The sequence below is a fragment of the Siniperca chuatsi genome, linkage group LG19 (genome assembly GCF_020085105.1).
Source record: "Siniperca chuatsi isolate FFG_IHB_CAS linkage group LG19, ASM2008510v1, whole genome shotgun sequence".
NCBI classification, from domain to species: Eukaryota; Metazoa; Chordata; class Actinopteri; order Centrarchiformes; family Sinipercidae; genus Siniperca; species Siniperca chuatsi.
This window is the reverse complement of record NC_058060.1, coordinates 15057176-15073298: the sequence shown is the minus strand read 5'-3', so window position 1 is coordinate 15073298 and position 16123 is coordinate 15057176. Positions and strand designations below refer to the sequence as shown.

Below are 16123 nucleotides of genomic sequence, written 5' to 3'. Positions count from 1 at the left end.
CTTGCATATCCACAGTACATTCTGCAGCTCCTTTAAATTGTGTTTTGCTGACACCTTGTGGACAAAACTTTGGAATCTGCAATGTTGGTTTCATGCATATAAAACCAAAAAAGCACTATTTAGGCTACCTTACACCTCTGAAAATGTGTTTCATTCATATGTTATCTCATCTTAACATTTCTATAGATTGCACTATTCATTTTAATTTATCACAACATCTCTGGTTATTATTCGTCTGCGCACTATCAGCTCATAGCAGGTAGGTCGACTGGGGACACAGCTTTTTTTTATGGGGTATGTGTGTGGTGCAATGCGTCTGTATGGATTTTGACAACGGATAATACTGAGTTATAGACTATTATAGTTATAGTTATAGAATATTACCTCACACTTTGTATTGTATAATTAATTTTGACGTATTCATAATTATAATATTATACTCATCATTCCTAGTTCTTTATCTATTCATAATTTTGAAATTAGGTGTTGACAATTTTTTTGGGACGTTAGGCATGTCCTGCCTTTCATCCTGTAGGTGACACTGTTTAACTGTTTGACTTCTCAATGTTGTCATTCCTGAGTGTCAAAGTAGCTGTGTTAAGCACACCGATTAGTTACTATGCTTCTGAAAATAAAAGCACGAATTGTGTCGATCCAAACAAATGACCAGAAGCAGAATCAGAAACAGGTTTATTGCCAAGTAAGATTTCACATACAAGGAATTTGCCTGGGTGTTGTGGTTCATAATGGTCAAAATAAACAAAGTAAGAGAAAAGAAAACAAGTACAGTAAAAGTCAAGAGTCATAAATATAAAATAGAAATTTACAATTAAAATATGTAAAATATATAGAATGAAGAGCTGTACAGTGTTTAAAATGAAGAGGATGGAATGTGCAAAATATTGGATAAAGAATGTGCAAATGAGTAGAAAAGAGTAGAAAAAGTGACATAAAGTGAAATCACAAAAACATCTAAAATATTGTAATACTAGCTAGATAAACATACAACAAGAAATATCAAAAGCCTTTTGAAACAACGTGAATTTTCTGTTGTCTTGCGTATACAAATACTACAAACTACAAAACTAAACTAGTTCAATTTGTTAAGACTTCCATTATGTTGACCTTACTCCTTAGGTAAAGATCTTCCAACCATCTTGTACAGAGCAGAAGGAAATGAAAATAACTGACAAGGCTGGATTATCAGATATGCAAAGTGAGCAAATGCCCCAGGACATCAGACTCTCTGAGGCTCTAAAAGCCCAAGGTTCATGGTGTGTATGGTTTATTTTATCAATGGCAAATTTGTCTGTGTAGGCCTATATGTACCACAAAAATTACAATATAACCTCAAGGCAATGTAGACAGAGGCCTTTAAACAGGTTCTACATGATTAATCTTGAGGTCCTGTCTTGTGGATGGGCCCATTGTCTTTTAATATTTCATTTATTTAAGCCCACATGTTGCACATACATCAATTTAATTTGTGTACTTTGACATGATACATACACAATGTGCACAGAGATGTTGTATTGACCCAGAACCCCAAATGGGTTGATCCAGACATCATTAGTGGAATATGTACTCATATATATTTTTTAAACTTTTAAAAGTAATAATACCACAATATAAAATATACTTAAAAGTCCTGCATTCAAAATATGACTTAAGTAAAAATGCAAAAGTGTAAAAGTATGAACAGCTGAATGTACTTAAAGAATCAAAAGTAAAAGTACACATTATGCTGCGAATGTTATATTATTAATATCAGATATTTGAATTAATAATATTGATGCATTAATATTAATGTGTAAATAGCATATAATGTTGGTGCCGATTGTGGTGAAGCTAATTGTAACAAATGCCTCATTAATTATAAGCTGATTGTATGTACGTTTTGTATATAAAAACCTTCACCTGCAAAGTACCTGGTAACTACAGCTGTTCTAGTCTAAATGTAGAGGTACGTAGTAACATGACATAGAATTATTCAAGTAAAGTACAAGTACCTCAAAACTGTACTTTAGTACTTGAGTAAATGTACAAGCACCATTACACCACTTGTCTACTTCTCTGGTTATATTTTGAAATGCAGTACCGGAAGTACCCTGGTGTGTGATAGTGGCTTCAGTTGTGCGGTCCCGTGACAAATTTCATTGGAACTTTCTACGGCCAGGAAAGACTAATGTTTCCTGCTTCTCTCACTTGACAGACGCTTACGGACAGCAAGAAAATACACTTTCAGTTTGGGGGTTTGAGGACTTTTGTCCGAACCAAAACGGGAAAAATGTTGAATGTACTGGCAGTTTAAATGCTGTAGAGCGAAATATACCCACTGGACCTACGGAAATAGATGAACATCGCATCAAATACTGTAAGGTACGCGACGGTCATGTAAACGTTACCTTGTTCTCGGTTTGCTAACGTACCGTTGGCTAGCTTTAGGGTAATATCTACCTAGCATACGAAACTCTAGTATCAATGTAAGTAGCAAAACGGTTTTTGTAGGTAATAGTAGGGGGGATAACTGTTAACTATAACACAACATTAACTTTTTCTGTTCGAAGACAACACTAAACAGAAGTTCTAGCAAAATAATATAAACAAAGTTAAGTTAGCTACTTTGCTGTGCAGCACACACGAGAATCTTAGAATACGTGCACCTGTGAGCTTTTGCTGTATTGTTTACAGTTTGCATTACAGCCGGGAGCGTGTTAAAGCATGTCAAACCTTTAATTTCGTGTGTGAATGTGCGTGTCGGTATTTTGTTTGTGTGTGTGTGTTCAGGTCCTCCCTCCTCTAGCCCATTTTTTTCCTCCTCTCCTCGGCTGGAGAAGCTGTGCTTTTTCTTGTAATACACGTGATGTGTGCTGGGATTTAAAAGTTGTACCGGTGTAAGTACACATGTGGCCTCAGGTGAAAACCACTGTGAACTTAACAAGCGGCTCAGCCAAAATCAAACAGAAGTAGGCGAGGCTTTTTCAGTACTGTGTGTTCTGGGGAAATGTTGTCCACCCCCTCATTTAATTCTTCTCTCACTGTAGAAATTATGTGTCAGACCTCATAGGCTGTCAAAATGAATTCCCACATTGGATGTTGATTCAGCTCTGTGGTATGGGCAGTGGCACACAACCATTTCTAAGTTGGATGATGTTTATATGAATGTTTTTCCTCCTGTGATGCTATTACATAAAACCCAGTTATCAACAAATTGGGAAAATACAAATTTATAGTGACAAGAAAGATGCTTTTCTTCATAATCCTTTCTCCTCTGTTCTCCGCTGACAATATTTCAACTCTGTTGTGTGGAAATCTGCTTATTTTCCATTTGTTACGAGTTGAAGAGGTTCACAGCTGGTTCCTTGATGTCACAGGTGGCCTTGAGGGACTTGTTTTGTATAACAAGACAAGTTTCAAGTTATGAAAGATGGCGTGATGGATTTAATAGGTGTACATAGGCATACACTAGAATTGTAGTGTGGGAGTTTAAAAACACCAACCAACTTTAGTTCAAATCTCGCACGTAGACCTGAGACCAGAGAAGTCGCTTAGGCTTGCCCAGCTAGAGGATCAAACATTCTTTTATATCTAATTTTCTAATTCATTTTGTTAGTGCACAAGCTGATTCAGAACCACAGTTTGCAGACTGTGGATGTCTGTGAGCTGTCTGGACAGTCAAGTTAGGTTAGTAATTTGTCCAGATGCTGAGGTCGGTTGCACTTACTGGGGTTGACTGAGTTCATGCCCCTCACACTTCTCCAGCTGCACTTCCTCAATCTGAGACCTGTCTGTTGCATTATAATGAGATACCTCTAAATTAACAGATTTAACAGATTTCTCCAAAGTATTTAGGTGTATTGTCAAAGTTTAAACATTCTAAGTGAATCTAAACATATTTTAATATTTTGTTTGTATTCATGTTTTTATTTATTTTGTGTGGTTATCTCCTCTAAACATTTTGGCTTGCACCGGTCTGCATCTCTGTGTTTATCAGTAGATGCATGCCTGATTGAGCTTTCACATCTGATTTAACATTGTAAGGGGAGTTCTGCTTTGTTTTCTTGCTAAAATTGCTTGTCACGCATGATACACAGCCACACACACAAAAAAAATATGTCCAACATCCTCATAGGATATCCACAGGCAAGGATGTGTGTTTGAGCTAAGCAGGAAGAATGCTATTTTCGATCTGTGTAGTAGTCCAGCATATTTGTGCCTGTCAGCACAAGTTAATTCATGTTGTAGCGTGAATGCAGCAGGGCATGCTGGGCTTAAACTGCAGCTAGGGAATGTGCTTAACATTAATCTTTACTCATTGTGCCTTTCCACGCTTTGTTTTCAATCCTTACAACAAACTTGACGATGTCTGTTAGTGGTGAGCTACAGCATTCCATATTAAGGAGTAGCAGTGTCAGCTGAAATTGTAAGCTGTACTAGACGGTTATAGATTATGTTTCCCTTGAACTAAATATTTCTGGAATGTTAAAAAGCGGGTCCTACCCAGTGACATGCAGAGTCAGTTAACTGTGAAAACATGCACAGATGTGAGGCAGCTCAGGAAAATAGCCAACCTGTACCAGCCACAGTTGCACAGTATTTAATAGCCGGGTTTTAAAAATACAAAAATATCTGACTGTTTCCCCACAAGAGTGGTTGGTAGAAGAGACAAACCTGGTAGTTACAGCCAAAAATGATCATCTGCATGAAACTGATGTTTATTTCACACAATTACAGTGTTTTTAAGATCCAGTTTTAACAAGAGCTAAAACTATTACTTGATCGATTAGTCAATCGACAGAAAACGTCAGCAACTAGTTTGATCACCGATTTTAAGATTTCAGCTTCTCAAATGTGAGGCTTTTCTGTGTATCTCTGCTTTATGTCATTGTCAAATGAATATCTTTGGTTTTGACAAAACAAGACATTTCAAGATGTCACCTTGTGCTCTGAGAAATTGTGATGGGCTTTTTTTCACAATTCATAGACTAAAAAATGTATCAAATAATTGAGAAAATAATTCATTTATTATAATAATAATTAAATTAAAATGTTTTTTAACTGTTTCAGCATAAAAGTAAAGACAATTGTGATAGAGGAAAATGTTAATGCTATTGGTCTCTTTGTGGTTTGTCTTAAGGAATGTGGGTGAAAATGAAACTAAAAGAAAGTTAAAAGTAGGAACAAAAGAGAAAAAAGAGGCTAGTGATGAAGAGGGCATGAAGGTCTCTCTGGTTGCACACATGCATTTTAAAGAGGGCCGCTCTTTTGCTGTACCCTCACCCCAACGTGAGCAGAATGAGATATCCCTTCAGGATGCATTCAAGATCAATACACAGACAGAGAAAGTTGACCCAAAGCAGGTTTTCCGTGTGTTGTGAGCAAACAACTGTGAGAGTTACAACGGTTGCTGTTACAAAAACAAAAACTACTGAACAAACTAGGCTGACCTCACCAACATAAAACAATGGACAAGTCAGAGCAGCAGACAAAGAGCTTTGTTGTAAAGAAACAGATGTTGCATAACTCATGGTGAAGGAAAAGAGATATCCCTTTCTGTGTGTGATTTAGTCAGATCACACAGTGTTTAGTATTTACCCTACACATAATAGCTTTATATCATGTCCTCAGGTCAGTTGAATACAGGAGATAGATAACATCTATTACAATTGATTATAATTAACTTATTAGACTATTTACAATAGTAATTAACTTTTCCCCCCTTCTTCACCTTCAGGGTGCTGAGGTTTTGACCTTTTTTGTTACTACAGTTGTCAGAGGTAGTAGTCTGTTACACCTCAGCAATGAGCTTTATTTCCCTCTTTAAACGTTGGGAAAGAACAACTCCGGGGGTCTTACTCTTAACCTATTGTGTAACTCGAGCTTCAAAGACCCCTGGAAGGTTATTCAAAAATACCTTTCTACTGACCAGAACAAGGGAGAATGTCACAGACACAGCATGCATAAGAGAGCTAGTGTGCATCAGTGTGTGTGTGTATGAGTGTGGGCTTGTATGCGTTCACATGAAGATTGATAGCACCATTAATAGCAAAAGAAAAAAGTTGAGAGTCATTAACCAGTATGTGCTTTGGTGATATTTATCTGTTACAATGTTTTTTCATAATGAATAATCAGATAAGAAGGAGGATGGGATATTCATGCTCAGAGGAAGGAGTGAGTTAAATGGCTGCTCAGGGGGAGGGAGCCCACCTGCTGTCATGTTGCAGCTCTCTGACCCTCCTGTTGTTGCCTGTGCATTCTTGCTACAATCTTCACCCTTGAAGAAAGCACAGGGACCTAGACAAGGTTTTCAACAAGCAATGCTTTTAAAGGCAAAACATTTTTGCAAGTCACCAATAGTTGACATTTTTGCTAACTGGCCATTGGCAGTGTCTTTAAATCTGTCCATTTGCCTCCCAAAGAAAAAGAAAAAAGTATTTTAATCTTCGCAGGGTGAAAATACCTGTATAAGAGTATTTAGACCAACATGTGACACAATAACTTGTTGAAAGCCTCACAAATATAATTCCAGACAGTTACAACAGTTGCAGTTGTGCTGCTTGCTAAATTACACTAATGTTAAACTTGTCTCAGTCGAGAGCCCCAGCAAATACAGTGGTGTGCAAAAGTGTTTGCCACCTTCCTGATTTCTTATTTTTTTGCATGTTTGTCACACTTAAATGTTTCAGATCATCAAACAAATTTAAATATTAGTCAAAAATAACACAAGTAAACACAAAATGCAGTTTTTAAATGAAGGTTGTTATTATTAAGGGAAAACAAAATTCAAACCTACATGGCCCTGTGGGAAATAGTGATTGCCCCCTAGACCTAATAACTGGTTGGGCCAAGCTTAGCAGCAACAACTGCAATCAAGCATTTGCAATAACTTGCAATGAGTCTTTTACAGCGCTGTGGAGGAATTTTGGCCCACTCATATTTGCAGAATTGTTGTAATTCAGCCACATTGGAGGGTTTTCGAGCATGGACTGCCTTTTTAAGGTCATGCCACAGCATCTCAATAGGATTCAGGTCAGGACTTTGACTAGGCCACTCCAAAGTCTTCATTTTGTTTTTCTTCAGTAATTCAGAGGTGGACTTGTTGGTGTGTTTTGGATCATTGTCCTGCTGCAGAACCCAAGTTCGCTTTAGCTTGAGGTCACGAACAGATGGCCGGACATTCTCCTTCAGGAGTTTTTGGTAGGCAGCAGAATTCATGGTTCCATTTATCACAGCAAGTCTTCCAGGTCACACTACCACCACCATATTTTACTGTTGGTATGATGTTCTTTTTCTGAAATGCGGTGTTACTTTTACACCAGATGTAATGGGACACACACCTTCCAAAAAGTTCAAATTTTGTCTTGTCAGTCCACAGAGTATTTTCCCAAAAGTCTTGGGGATCATCAAGATGTTTTCTGGCAAAAATGAGACGAGCCTTAATGGTCTTTTTGCTCAGCAGTGGTTTTCGTCTTGGAGCTCTGCCATGCAGGCCATTTTTGCCCAGTCTCTTTATTATGGTGGAGTCATGAACACTGACCTTAACAGAGGCAAGTGAGGCCTGCAGTTTTTTGGATGTTGTTGTGGGGTCTCTGAATGGCTGAAGAGGAACAAAATGAAGACTTTGGAGTGGCCTAGTGGAGATATGTTGAGGAAACTGTTTGCGAATGTTTATTCAAAATCTGTTGCATAATAGCCGAACCTTATATGGATTTAGATGTGAATTTGATACAGCATTCTAGTGAGGCTGACAGGCGAAGAAGAAGAAGAACAAAATGAAGACTTTGGAGTGGCCTAGTCAAAGTCCTGACCTGAATCCTATTGAGATGCTGTGGCATGACCTTAAAAAGGCAGTTCATGCTCATTGTGGCTGAATTACAACAATTCTGCAAAGATGAGTGAGCCAACATTCCTCCACAGCGCTGTAAAAGACTCCTTGCATGTTATCGCAAATGCTTGATTGCAGTTGTTGCTGCTAAGGGTGGCCCAACCAGTTATTAAGTTTAGGGGGCAATCACTTTTTCACACATGGCCATGTAGGTTTGGATTTTGTTTTCCCTTAATAATAACAACCTTCATTTAAAAACTGCATTTTGTGTTTACTTGTGTTATCTTTGACTAATATTTAAATTTGTTTGATGATCTGAAACATTTAAGTGTGACAAACATGCAAAATAATAAGAAATTAGGAAGGGGGCAAACACTTTTGCACACTACTGTAGCTGTTTAAAAATGTGTTGTTATTTCATTTCTTTTTTACAAGACCATAACCTTGAATAAGGACACTGGAGTAATTTCTGTATGATAACTGCAGGCAAGCAACTGGTGGCCAAGTGATCTTTTGTACCACAGACAAGCACAGCTTGAATAAAGCAGCCCCCTGTGACCCCTGCAAAACTAGCGATAAAATAGAGGGATGGTTTGATGGATGAGCTAATATAATAGTTTAAGGCATGTTAGCAGCTCTTGTCCATGATCAACAAAACATTTTTGTGGCTCAGACATAAAAGAAGTACCTTACAAAACAGTACTGAAGAATCAAATAAATAAATAAAAAACTGCATACAAAGTTATAGTCTGGGATGAACGTGTAGGCAACATGACACTGCAGACTCAAATGTGTAGAAGAAGAACACCAGTTTCACTTCCTGAATAACAGAGTGGTCTATTCTCCTCTGCGGCAGTGACCCAGGATGGGAATGGGCCAGTTGTATACTTGAAGTCTTATCCTGAGGAGGACACATTACTTTCTGACCTTGCACCTTTGAATGCCGACAGCCCCTAAGATGGAGGAGCAATGCAGTCTCCCCAATGTCAGCATACCCTGCCACAACGAGCAGAGAGACAAGAAAAAGCGCTTCACAGTGCGTGCAAAAATTCTGTTAATTTTTCCAATTTGCAGTTCTGAATAAAATAAATTCTACAAATGTCATTTCAATGTTTGGTTGTTAGACATCAAGTGTCTATAAATGTTATTGCTGTAAAATTAGCATAATACCATATTAATTGACCATATTAGCATTTGATAGTAGTCCTTGTGTTTACATGGACTCTCCATGCCTTTTTTTCAGGTTTACAAAGTGATAGTCAATGTTGGACAACAGGAATGGTTTGTCTTCAGGCGCTATGCAGAGTTTGATAAACTCTACAACACAGTGAGTGGTGGCACATTGTCATTTTGATTTCACACCATAGTGATACCTGACACATTACCATAATTCTGTTCACGAGTCTTTGATTCCATTAGTCTTTGATTTACTGGCTTTTGTGACATGCTGTTCACATTGGCATTTAGAATAATGATACACTTGCAACCATAGGCGTTTTCTATCCCTTAACATAATTTTCTCTGTTCCTTTCATGTCTTTTAATGCAGTTAAGGAAACAGTTTCCATCTATGAACTTGAAAATTCCTGCCAAGAGGATATTTGGGGACAATTTTGACCCCGGTAAGTGTTCACACTAGGCTGACGTATGCCATGTGCACCAAGACAAAAGTACCTGACGTTAAAAGAATAAATGCAGTTTTTTGTTTGATCCTTGTTGTTTGATTGTATTTTTAAACAATATATGCATCTGCCCAATAGAGTTCATCAAGCAAAGAAGAGCAGGGCTGCATGAGTTCATCAAGCGAATTGTCTCACATCCTCAGCTTTGCAACCAGTAAGTGTTGATGTTGTCACTGTCATTACATTACATTACATTACATTGCTGATTTATTAAGATGAATGGCTTCAATGATCTGAATCCAAATATCTAATGAGATCAAATTTGTTTAGCCATGCTAAAAGATGGAGAACGTTCTGCTTTGTCATGCTTTACATGCTGATGTTACTTTATTTCTTTCATTTAACTGCTTGGTCACTCTTAAACTTTACAGTTCAGATGTGAGGACCTTTCTGCTGATGGACAGAATGCAAAACTTTTCAGATGCCTCTGAGGATGAAGATGACAAAGTAAGTAACTGATCGATCAATTTTGATGGATCAATTTCTGCTTATCTTCTTCTTTTTTTTCCTGCTGACTACATCTTTTCAGTTGATGTGTTGGGTAGTCCAAATATAGTGGAGTAGTTTTTGTTATGCCCAGCTGTGCCAGAGAGGTGTTGATTCAGCTCTGTATCCAAAGGTATAGTTTGTACTTTGTAACAACTGATAGAATCTATCTAGAATCAAAATAAATACAGATAGTAAACATATTTCCCTTGTGTTATTATTGTAGCACAGATAAAGGACTTGATGGCTAATCTAGATAATGTTTTCTCTGCTGTTTAAAAGAACAACTCTACCTCCAGAAACATTAACCTGGGACCCTCTGGAAATCCACAGTATGTTCACTACTCAAATGCACTATAAGAAAATCAGTGTTTTAGCATACAGCATACAGTTATGTAATCACATACACTAGTGAAATTAATGTGCTGTAATTTTTATTTCAGTGCCAAGCCCACAGACTTTGACTTTTTAAAAGTCATAGGAAAGGGGAGTTTTGGGAAGGTATGTGAACAATACAATACTGGAAAGTACAGTTGCTTTCTCTTCATCCCAGAGTGAGAATTCACACAGGTTTCCAATTTATGGATCTGTTTAAATAAAGTTTTGTCTTCAATGTAATAGTTTCATTATGTAGAAAGCAGTTTTACAAATCAACTTTATTTAATTGACTGATAATTTTTTGTTTTACTTGAGTTACATAGGTTATGTTTACAAATGTCTTGAAATGTTTCTATGTTGTTTTTCTTTCGGGGTAGCAACAAGTTTTAGTTCTGCATGTGTTGGCCTTTCCATGTAGGAAGTGAGAATCAGATCTGGAATTGCTCTGGTTGCTGCTGACACAATGTTCAACATGCTTTCTCTTCCTTGTTATGCAGGTTTTCCTTGCAAAACGAAGACATGATGGAAAGTATTATGCAGTCAAGGTCTTGCAGAAAAAGGTCATTCTCAACAGAAAAGAGGTAACTTTACTATCAAATATAACCCTGACCCTTTCCATATTTCAGGCATGCATATGTGAATTATAATTCTTCTACTAAATCACTCCACTTCCACTTAGCAAAAACACATCATGGCAGAGCGCAACGTGCTGCTGAAGAATGTGAAACACCCTTTTCTGGTTGGGCTTCATTATTCCTTCCAGACCACAGACAAGTTATACTTCGTCTTGGATTTCATCAATGGAGGAGAAGTGAGTCGTTTCAGTTATGTGAATGATGCGCTCACACAGAAATGAGTCACAAGCTCAAGAAAAGCTGAGAATGGCAGTAACACAGGAAATATGTAACAGCTTGAATAGAATTCCTCACAGCAGCACTGTGGCTAGTTAACACACCGCCATGTGTGAAAATCGAATAAGAGATCACAACATTACTCAAAATGGCTCTTGAGTGTGAATTCATCTGTGGGTCTCCTTCAAGTGTGATCAGCCTGACTAGCTACAATCTGTATCCAAGTAAATCTGCTTCTTGCCCTTCTGAATAAGTTGACTACAAAGACTAGTAGTAACATGTAAATTAAATAAGATCAATATTTACACTTTCTACTAAGTTCTTTGTGTTAAGTCGTTTTTTATACATAACCAGAGGCAAAAGCACCGCATACATTATTTTACTCTTAAAAGCATTTTGCAGCTTTGTCATATCATGGTTAATTATTTGATGTGTATTTGATTTTTTGCTGTCATGGTTGGTATGCTCCTACAATACAATTATCATATAATACATTCCAATAATCGAATGGAACATTTTCATTTCAGCTTTTCTTCCATCTTCAAAAAGAGAGGACCTTTCCAGAGCCCAGAGCAAAATTCTACATTGCTGAAATGGCAAGTGCACTGGGATATCTGCACTCTCTCAACATTGTTTACAGGTATGTTGAGGGTTTATTTAAGTGAATACATGCTTAGTGTTAAGTTTATTAAGTGCTCTTAAGGATCAAACTAAAAGATGTCTCATCAGTTAATCAGATCTCCTAAACACAACTCAGGTCTAGAAAATGTGACAATATTTTAACTAAGTGCTGTTTATACACATATTTACTAAATCAGACATTGATGCCATGAAGTTTACAATGTATAAAATGGAAGATAAATTGACCTGAACATATGTGTGTGAATTTGGGGGGTTTAACGACATGAAAACAAAATTCTACAATTAAACACAAATTACACTTGGTGTTTTTTTTTAAAGACATTTTTTTTTTTACCAGATTAATATTCCTGGCATTGTAGAGATGTCTTTGAAGCAACATTTAGATCTACATATAGGGAGATAAAGTTTACTGGTGGCTAGTCAAAATTTCTCAGGGATGTAGGGTTGCAATGGGGGGATTTGGACTTATGACCTCAGTGTTTCCAAATCACTATGGCTACGGCCCTGGCCCTGTTTCTTATTTACTGAAATTCATTCATTTGTGTTAATTTTGTTCAGAGACTTGAAGCCAGAAAACATTCTCCTTGACCATGAAGTGAGTATTCCTGTTTTTTAACCAAACACACTGCTGTGGTTTTTTTTTAATATATATATATAATCACTGTAACAGTAATTACACTAAATATACCTGGATGGCACAGCACCTAATTTTTTCAAGTTACATATTATGTTGACGATACAATACTCATTTAAGTGTACAGAACTACAGTGCCTAAACGCTGGCTGCAGATTTATTACATAAGCCCATAACATTACAGTACAAATGTCATTCTTTTCCAGTCATATTTGTACCACCAGTGAACAACAGTGTCATTTCCAGTTCCAGCTGGACAGAATGCGTGTGATTGGATTAAGTCTTACTAATAATTTTCCTGCCTAGCCTTATTGAGAAAGTGAGGGAACGGTGAATGGGACTGACTGAGCTACGCCGCAGCCACCATTCCTGGGCAACAATAGAATCCTCAGTCCCCGGGGATAATGAGCTGCTTGTGTGGCACATGTTTTCTAAAAACGTCCCTGTGTCCTCTCTTTAAAGGGGCATATCATTTTGACAGACTTTGGATTGTGCAAGGAAGGCATTTCCCAGACAGATACCACCACTACATTTTGTGGAACACCTGAGGTATGGCAGCATTGATTTGGATGTTTACATGTCTGATTACTGCCAGTTTTGCACCTGGGTGATCCATAGAAGTCTCACCTTCAGTGTCATAAAGTAATAATCATTAACTGTAACCACACTTTTTTAGAATAAAGTGTGGTTAATAATTTTACAATTATGAGTGTATTCCAGGGAGTATACTGCTATATGTGTAGGGATATGAGTCACATTTTCCAGAGAGGAAAATAGGCTTTTATGAGCAAAAATAGTAGATGATATACATATGGTTGGTGTATTTTAAGCCAGAAACAAAGTTAATGTTATATTATTATGTTTGTGTGCTTCTTCCGACCAGTATTTAGCTCCAGAGGTCCTGAGGAAGCAGCCATATGATAATACAGTAGATTGGTGGTGTCTGGGTTCAGTGCTGTATGAAATGCTCTTCGGCCTGGTGAGTTTTTACTTTAAGCCCACAGTTGACAGTGATTTTTTTTTTTTTTTTTTTTTTTTTCTTTGGTTGGCAGTTTTGATGACTTTTGCAGACAAAGCTTTTTAGTTTTAACATGATGTGTTTGTTTTAGTGCTAAATGTTAAAGCACCTCATTGAACTGTCACTCACTTACACGCCTCTACTCCTCTTTTTTTCACATCCTAGCCGCCATTCTACAGCAGGGACACACATGAAATGTATGACAACATCCTCCACAAGCCGTTGGCGATGCGCCCTGGTGCGTCCAGCACAGCCTGGTCTCTCCTCCAGGGCCTGCTGGAGAAAGATGGCACACACAGACTGGGGTCTAGGGATGACTTTGTGAGTGGAATTTTTCGGTGCACTTGCATTGGTCAGATACAGACACTACATGTACAGCAGAATTTCCCATTTTTGGGCTCCCTCTGGTGGCTGATCTCTATACATCATGTCACGGCTGCTAATATATTACAGATGTACAGTCAAAATAATGTTTAAGTTTTTTATTTATTCTACATTTTCAGAATGAGATCAAAGAACACAGCTTCTTCTCCTCCATCAACTGGGATGACCTTGAACAGAAGAAGATCCCTCCCCCATTTACGCCCAATGTGGTAAATATTTGTTTCTTGTCCAGTAATCAGATATTTTACGACTGCACCCCGCACTACAAATTTAGAGAAAGTTATATATTGTATTTGATCATATTTAAATGTATCCACTTAATTCACATTGCAGCATATAGTAATTTACAGTCCCCCTCCTCTCAAAAATGTGTTTTTCTTGTTGTTACAGACAATTTTATAGTTTAGTTAATTTACAAGGTATACAGACTTAGAATTATTTTAAAGCCCCTATACATTCATGCTCCACCCACACAGGTGTTTTCACTTAATCTGCCTGATTAGAGCTCTCCTCTTGAGGGAGTGTACAAACTGTGCTTGATTGACATCTCTGCAGCATAGCCCTGCCCTACATAAACCTGAGCAGAGATCTAATTAGACTGAATGACTGAACACTCCTGTGGGGTGTCAGGGACTTTAAGGTTTTACTGATCATTTTAAAGTATAGTTAGACCAGCTCCTAGTCTATTGCAGATCTCCCCATCTGTTATGAGTTGAGATTCTTGGATAGGGGCATTTTGCCTGCTCCATAGACACAAAACAAAGTGAAATAAGACTATGTGAAAGACTATGCAATTAAATAAAATAGATCTACAACTTCAAAGATTACCCCAGACTTGAATGAACACCTCTCTGATACTCTGGTAGAATTCATTGCAATGCTATTACATTTGATTGCACTAGATTGCACAGGTGTTCAAATTAACAGTGGAGGTTGCCTAATTAAGTGCCATCTTTTAAATTACTTCATGAAATGCATTTTTATAGACTTAATTTCATGTTTTGTCTTTTAAGTCTTGTGTTTGTCGATTTTTGGTTTACAACTCTCTTTTTTTAAGTTTCCTAATTTTAATTAACTTTATTTTACATATATTTGACTCTTAATTGGTTTATCCATTTTTAAAGCTCTTTGTAAAATCAAGATGAGTTTAAACTTTATTGTTGTATTTTATGTCATCAAGTGACTTTTATGAATACACACATGCATTTTGTTTTGTATTTGCTCCATGAATGCTAATATGGCCCATGTTTTTATTCCCTCTTCCCCCAATGTTTTCACAGAGCTCTTACTGTGATATCTCAAACTTCGATCCTGAGTTCACAGATGAGATGGTCCCCAACTCCGTCTGTTGGTCTCAAGAACATTCCATAGTCAACGCCAGTGTAATGGAGGCCGACGATGCCTTTGTGGGCTTCTCTTACGCCCCACCTTCTGATGACTCTTTCCTATGAAACATTCCCAATGATGTCTTAAATTGCCTTAACCATCATAACTTCTTTTGACTAAAGGGAAGAATTTATACCATGAATGAACTTGTTCTATGAAGCCAAAGCAAGCAACTGAGAAGAAACAGCACTCTAAACAGATTTTGGTTGGAACAAAGTGTGCCAGAAAAGTCTTTATATTTTACCAATTTGTATTTATATAAATATATATATATAACAGATGATATTTTTAAGAATTAAGGAAAGCCATCCTCTATTGATGTAATTTCTGGTGGTTTCTAAAATGAGTCTTTATAAAGCCTTAAATTTGTCCCTTAAATCAATAAGCAGTTTTCTGAAAAACTTGAACAATTCACTGGACTTCACCATTCGACTGTCAGATGGAAGTGTGTTTGTCCATGTAATTACTGTAAAAACAAACTCATGTATCATATTCATTTTAACTAAGCTGGAAATAGGGATTACTTGAGAGACCACTGAATAATGCAGTTTAGTTTATAGGTCACATTTGTAAAAAAAGAAAGTTACCTTTCAGTTTGTCATTGCGAATACTGGTTGAATTGTTGTTGTTTTTTTTATTGGATTGTTTGTTTATTTTTTTCCTATTATTTGCCTTAACACATATGCAGAAATTAGAAATCCACAATGCTTTGCTTCGCCAGGCAATTGAGTAGGCCTATACTCTTGCACAGTAATAAAAAATATCAAAGAAAAGGTCTCTGAAGGTGTCTGTATATTTTATATTAATAGTGTATTTTTATAATGTTTAATTTGAAAAT

At 37.1% G+C, this 16123-nt stretch overlaps 1 protein-coding gene across 7 annotated transcripts; it reads left to right on the top strand.

Annotated features, from left to right (window-relative positions):
- Positions 1-2127: 2127 nt before the first annotated feature.
- Positions 2128-16062, top strand: sgk3 (serum/glucocorticoid regulated kinase family member 3). Of its 7 annotated transcripts, none has more exons than XM_044175624.1 (17): positions 2150-2374; positions 8776-8861; positions 9069-9152; positions 9374-9446; positions 9585-9660; positions 9878-9953; positions 10275-10324; positions 10436-10493; positions 10868-10951; positions 11050-11181; positions 11749-11861; positions 12422-12458; positions 12960-13046; positions 13381-13476; positions 13681-13836; positions 14019-14108; positions 15180-16062. In XM_044175624.1, the coding sequence occupies exons 2-17, from the start codon at positions 8784-8786 to the stop codon at positions 15348-15350; spliced, it is 1461 nt and encodes a 486-aa protein (XP_044031559.1). In that variant the 5' UTR covers positions 2150-2374; positions 8776-8783; the 3' UTR covers positions 15351-16062. The 7 variants fall into 7 exon arrangements, with proteins under 7 accessions (XP_044031562.1, XP_044031559.1, XP_044031557.1 ...); XM_044175622.1 differs by having other exon boundaries at positions 8682-8861; XM_044175623.1 differs by having other exon boundaries at positions 2150-2379.
- The last annotated feature ends 61 nt before the right edge of the window (positions 16063-16123 follow it).

Coding starts and splice junctions, on each gene's coding strand:
- sgk3 (XM_044175622.1), top strand. CDS start 8,766: ATGCCGACAGCCCCTAAGATGGAGGAGCAATGCAGTCTCCCCAATGTC. Junction 11,182..11,748: donor ATTTCATCAATGGAGGAGAA/GTGAGTCGTTTC, acceptor TTTTCATTTCAG/CTTTTCTTCCATCTTCAAAA. Junction 12,459..12,959: donor ACATTCTCCTTGACCATGAA/GTGAGTATTCCT, acceptor CTCTCTTTAAAG/GGGCATATCATTTTGACAGA.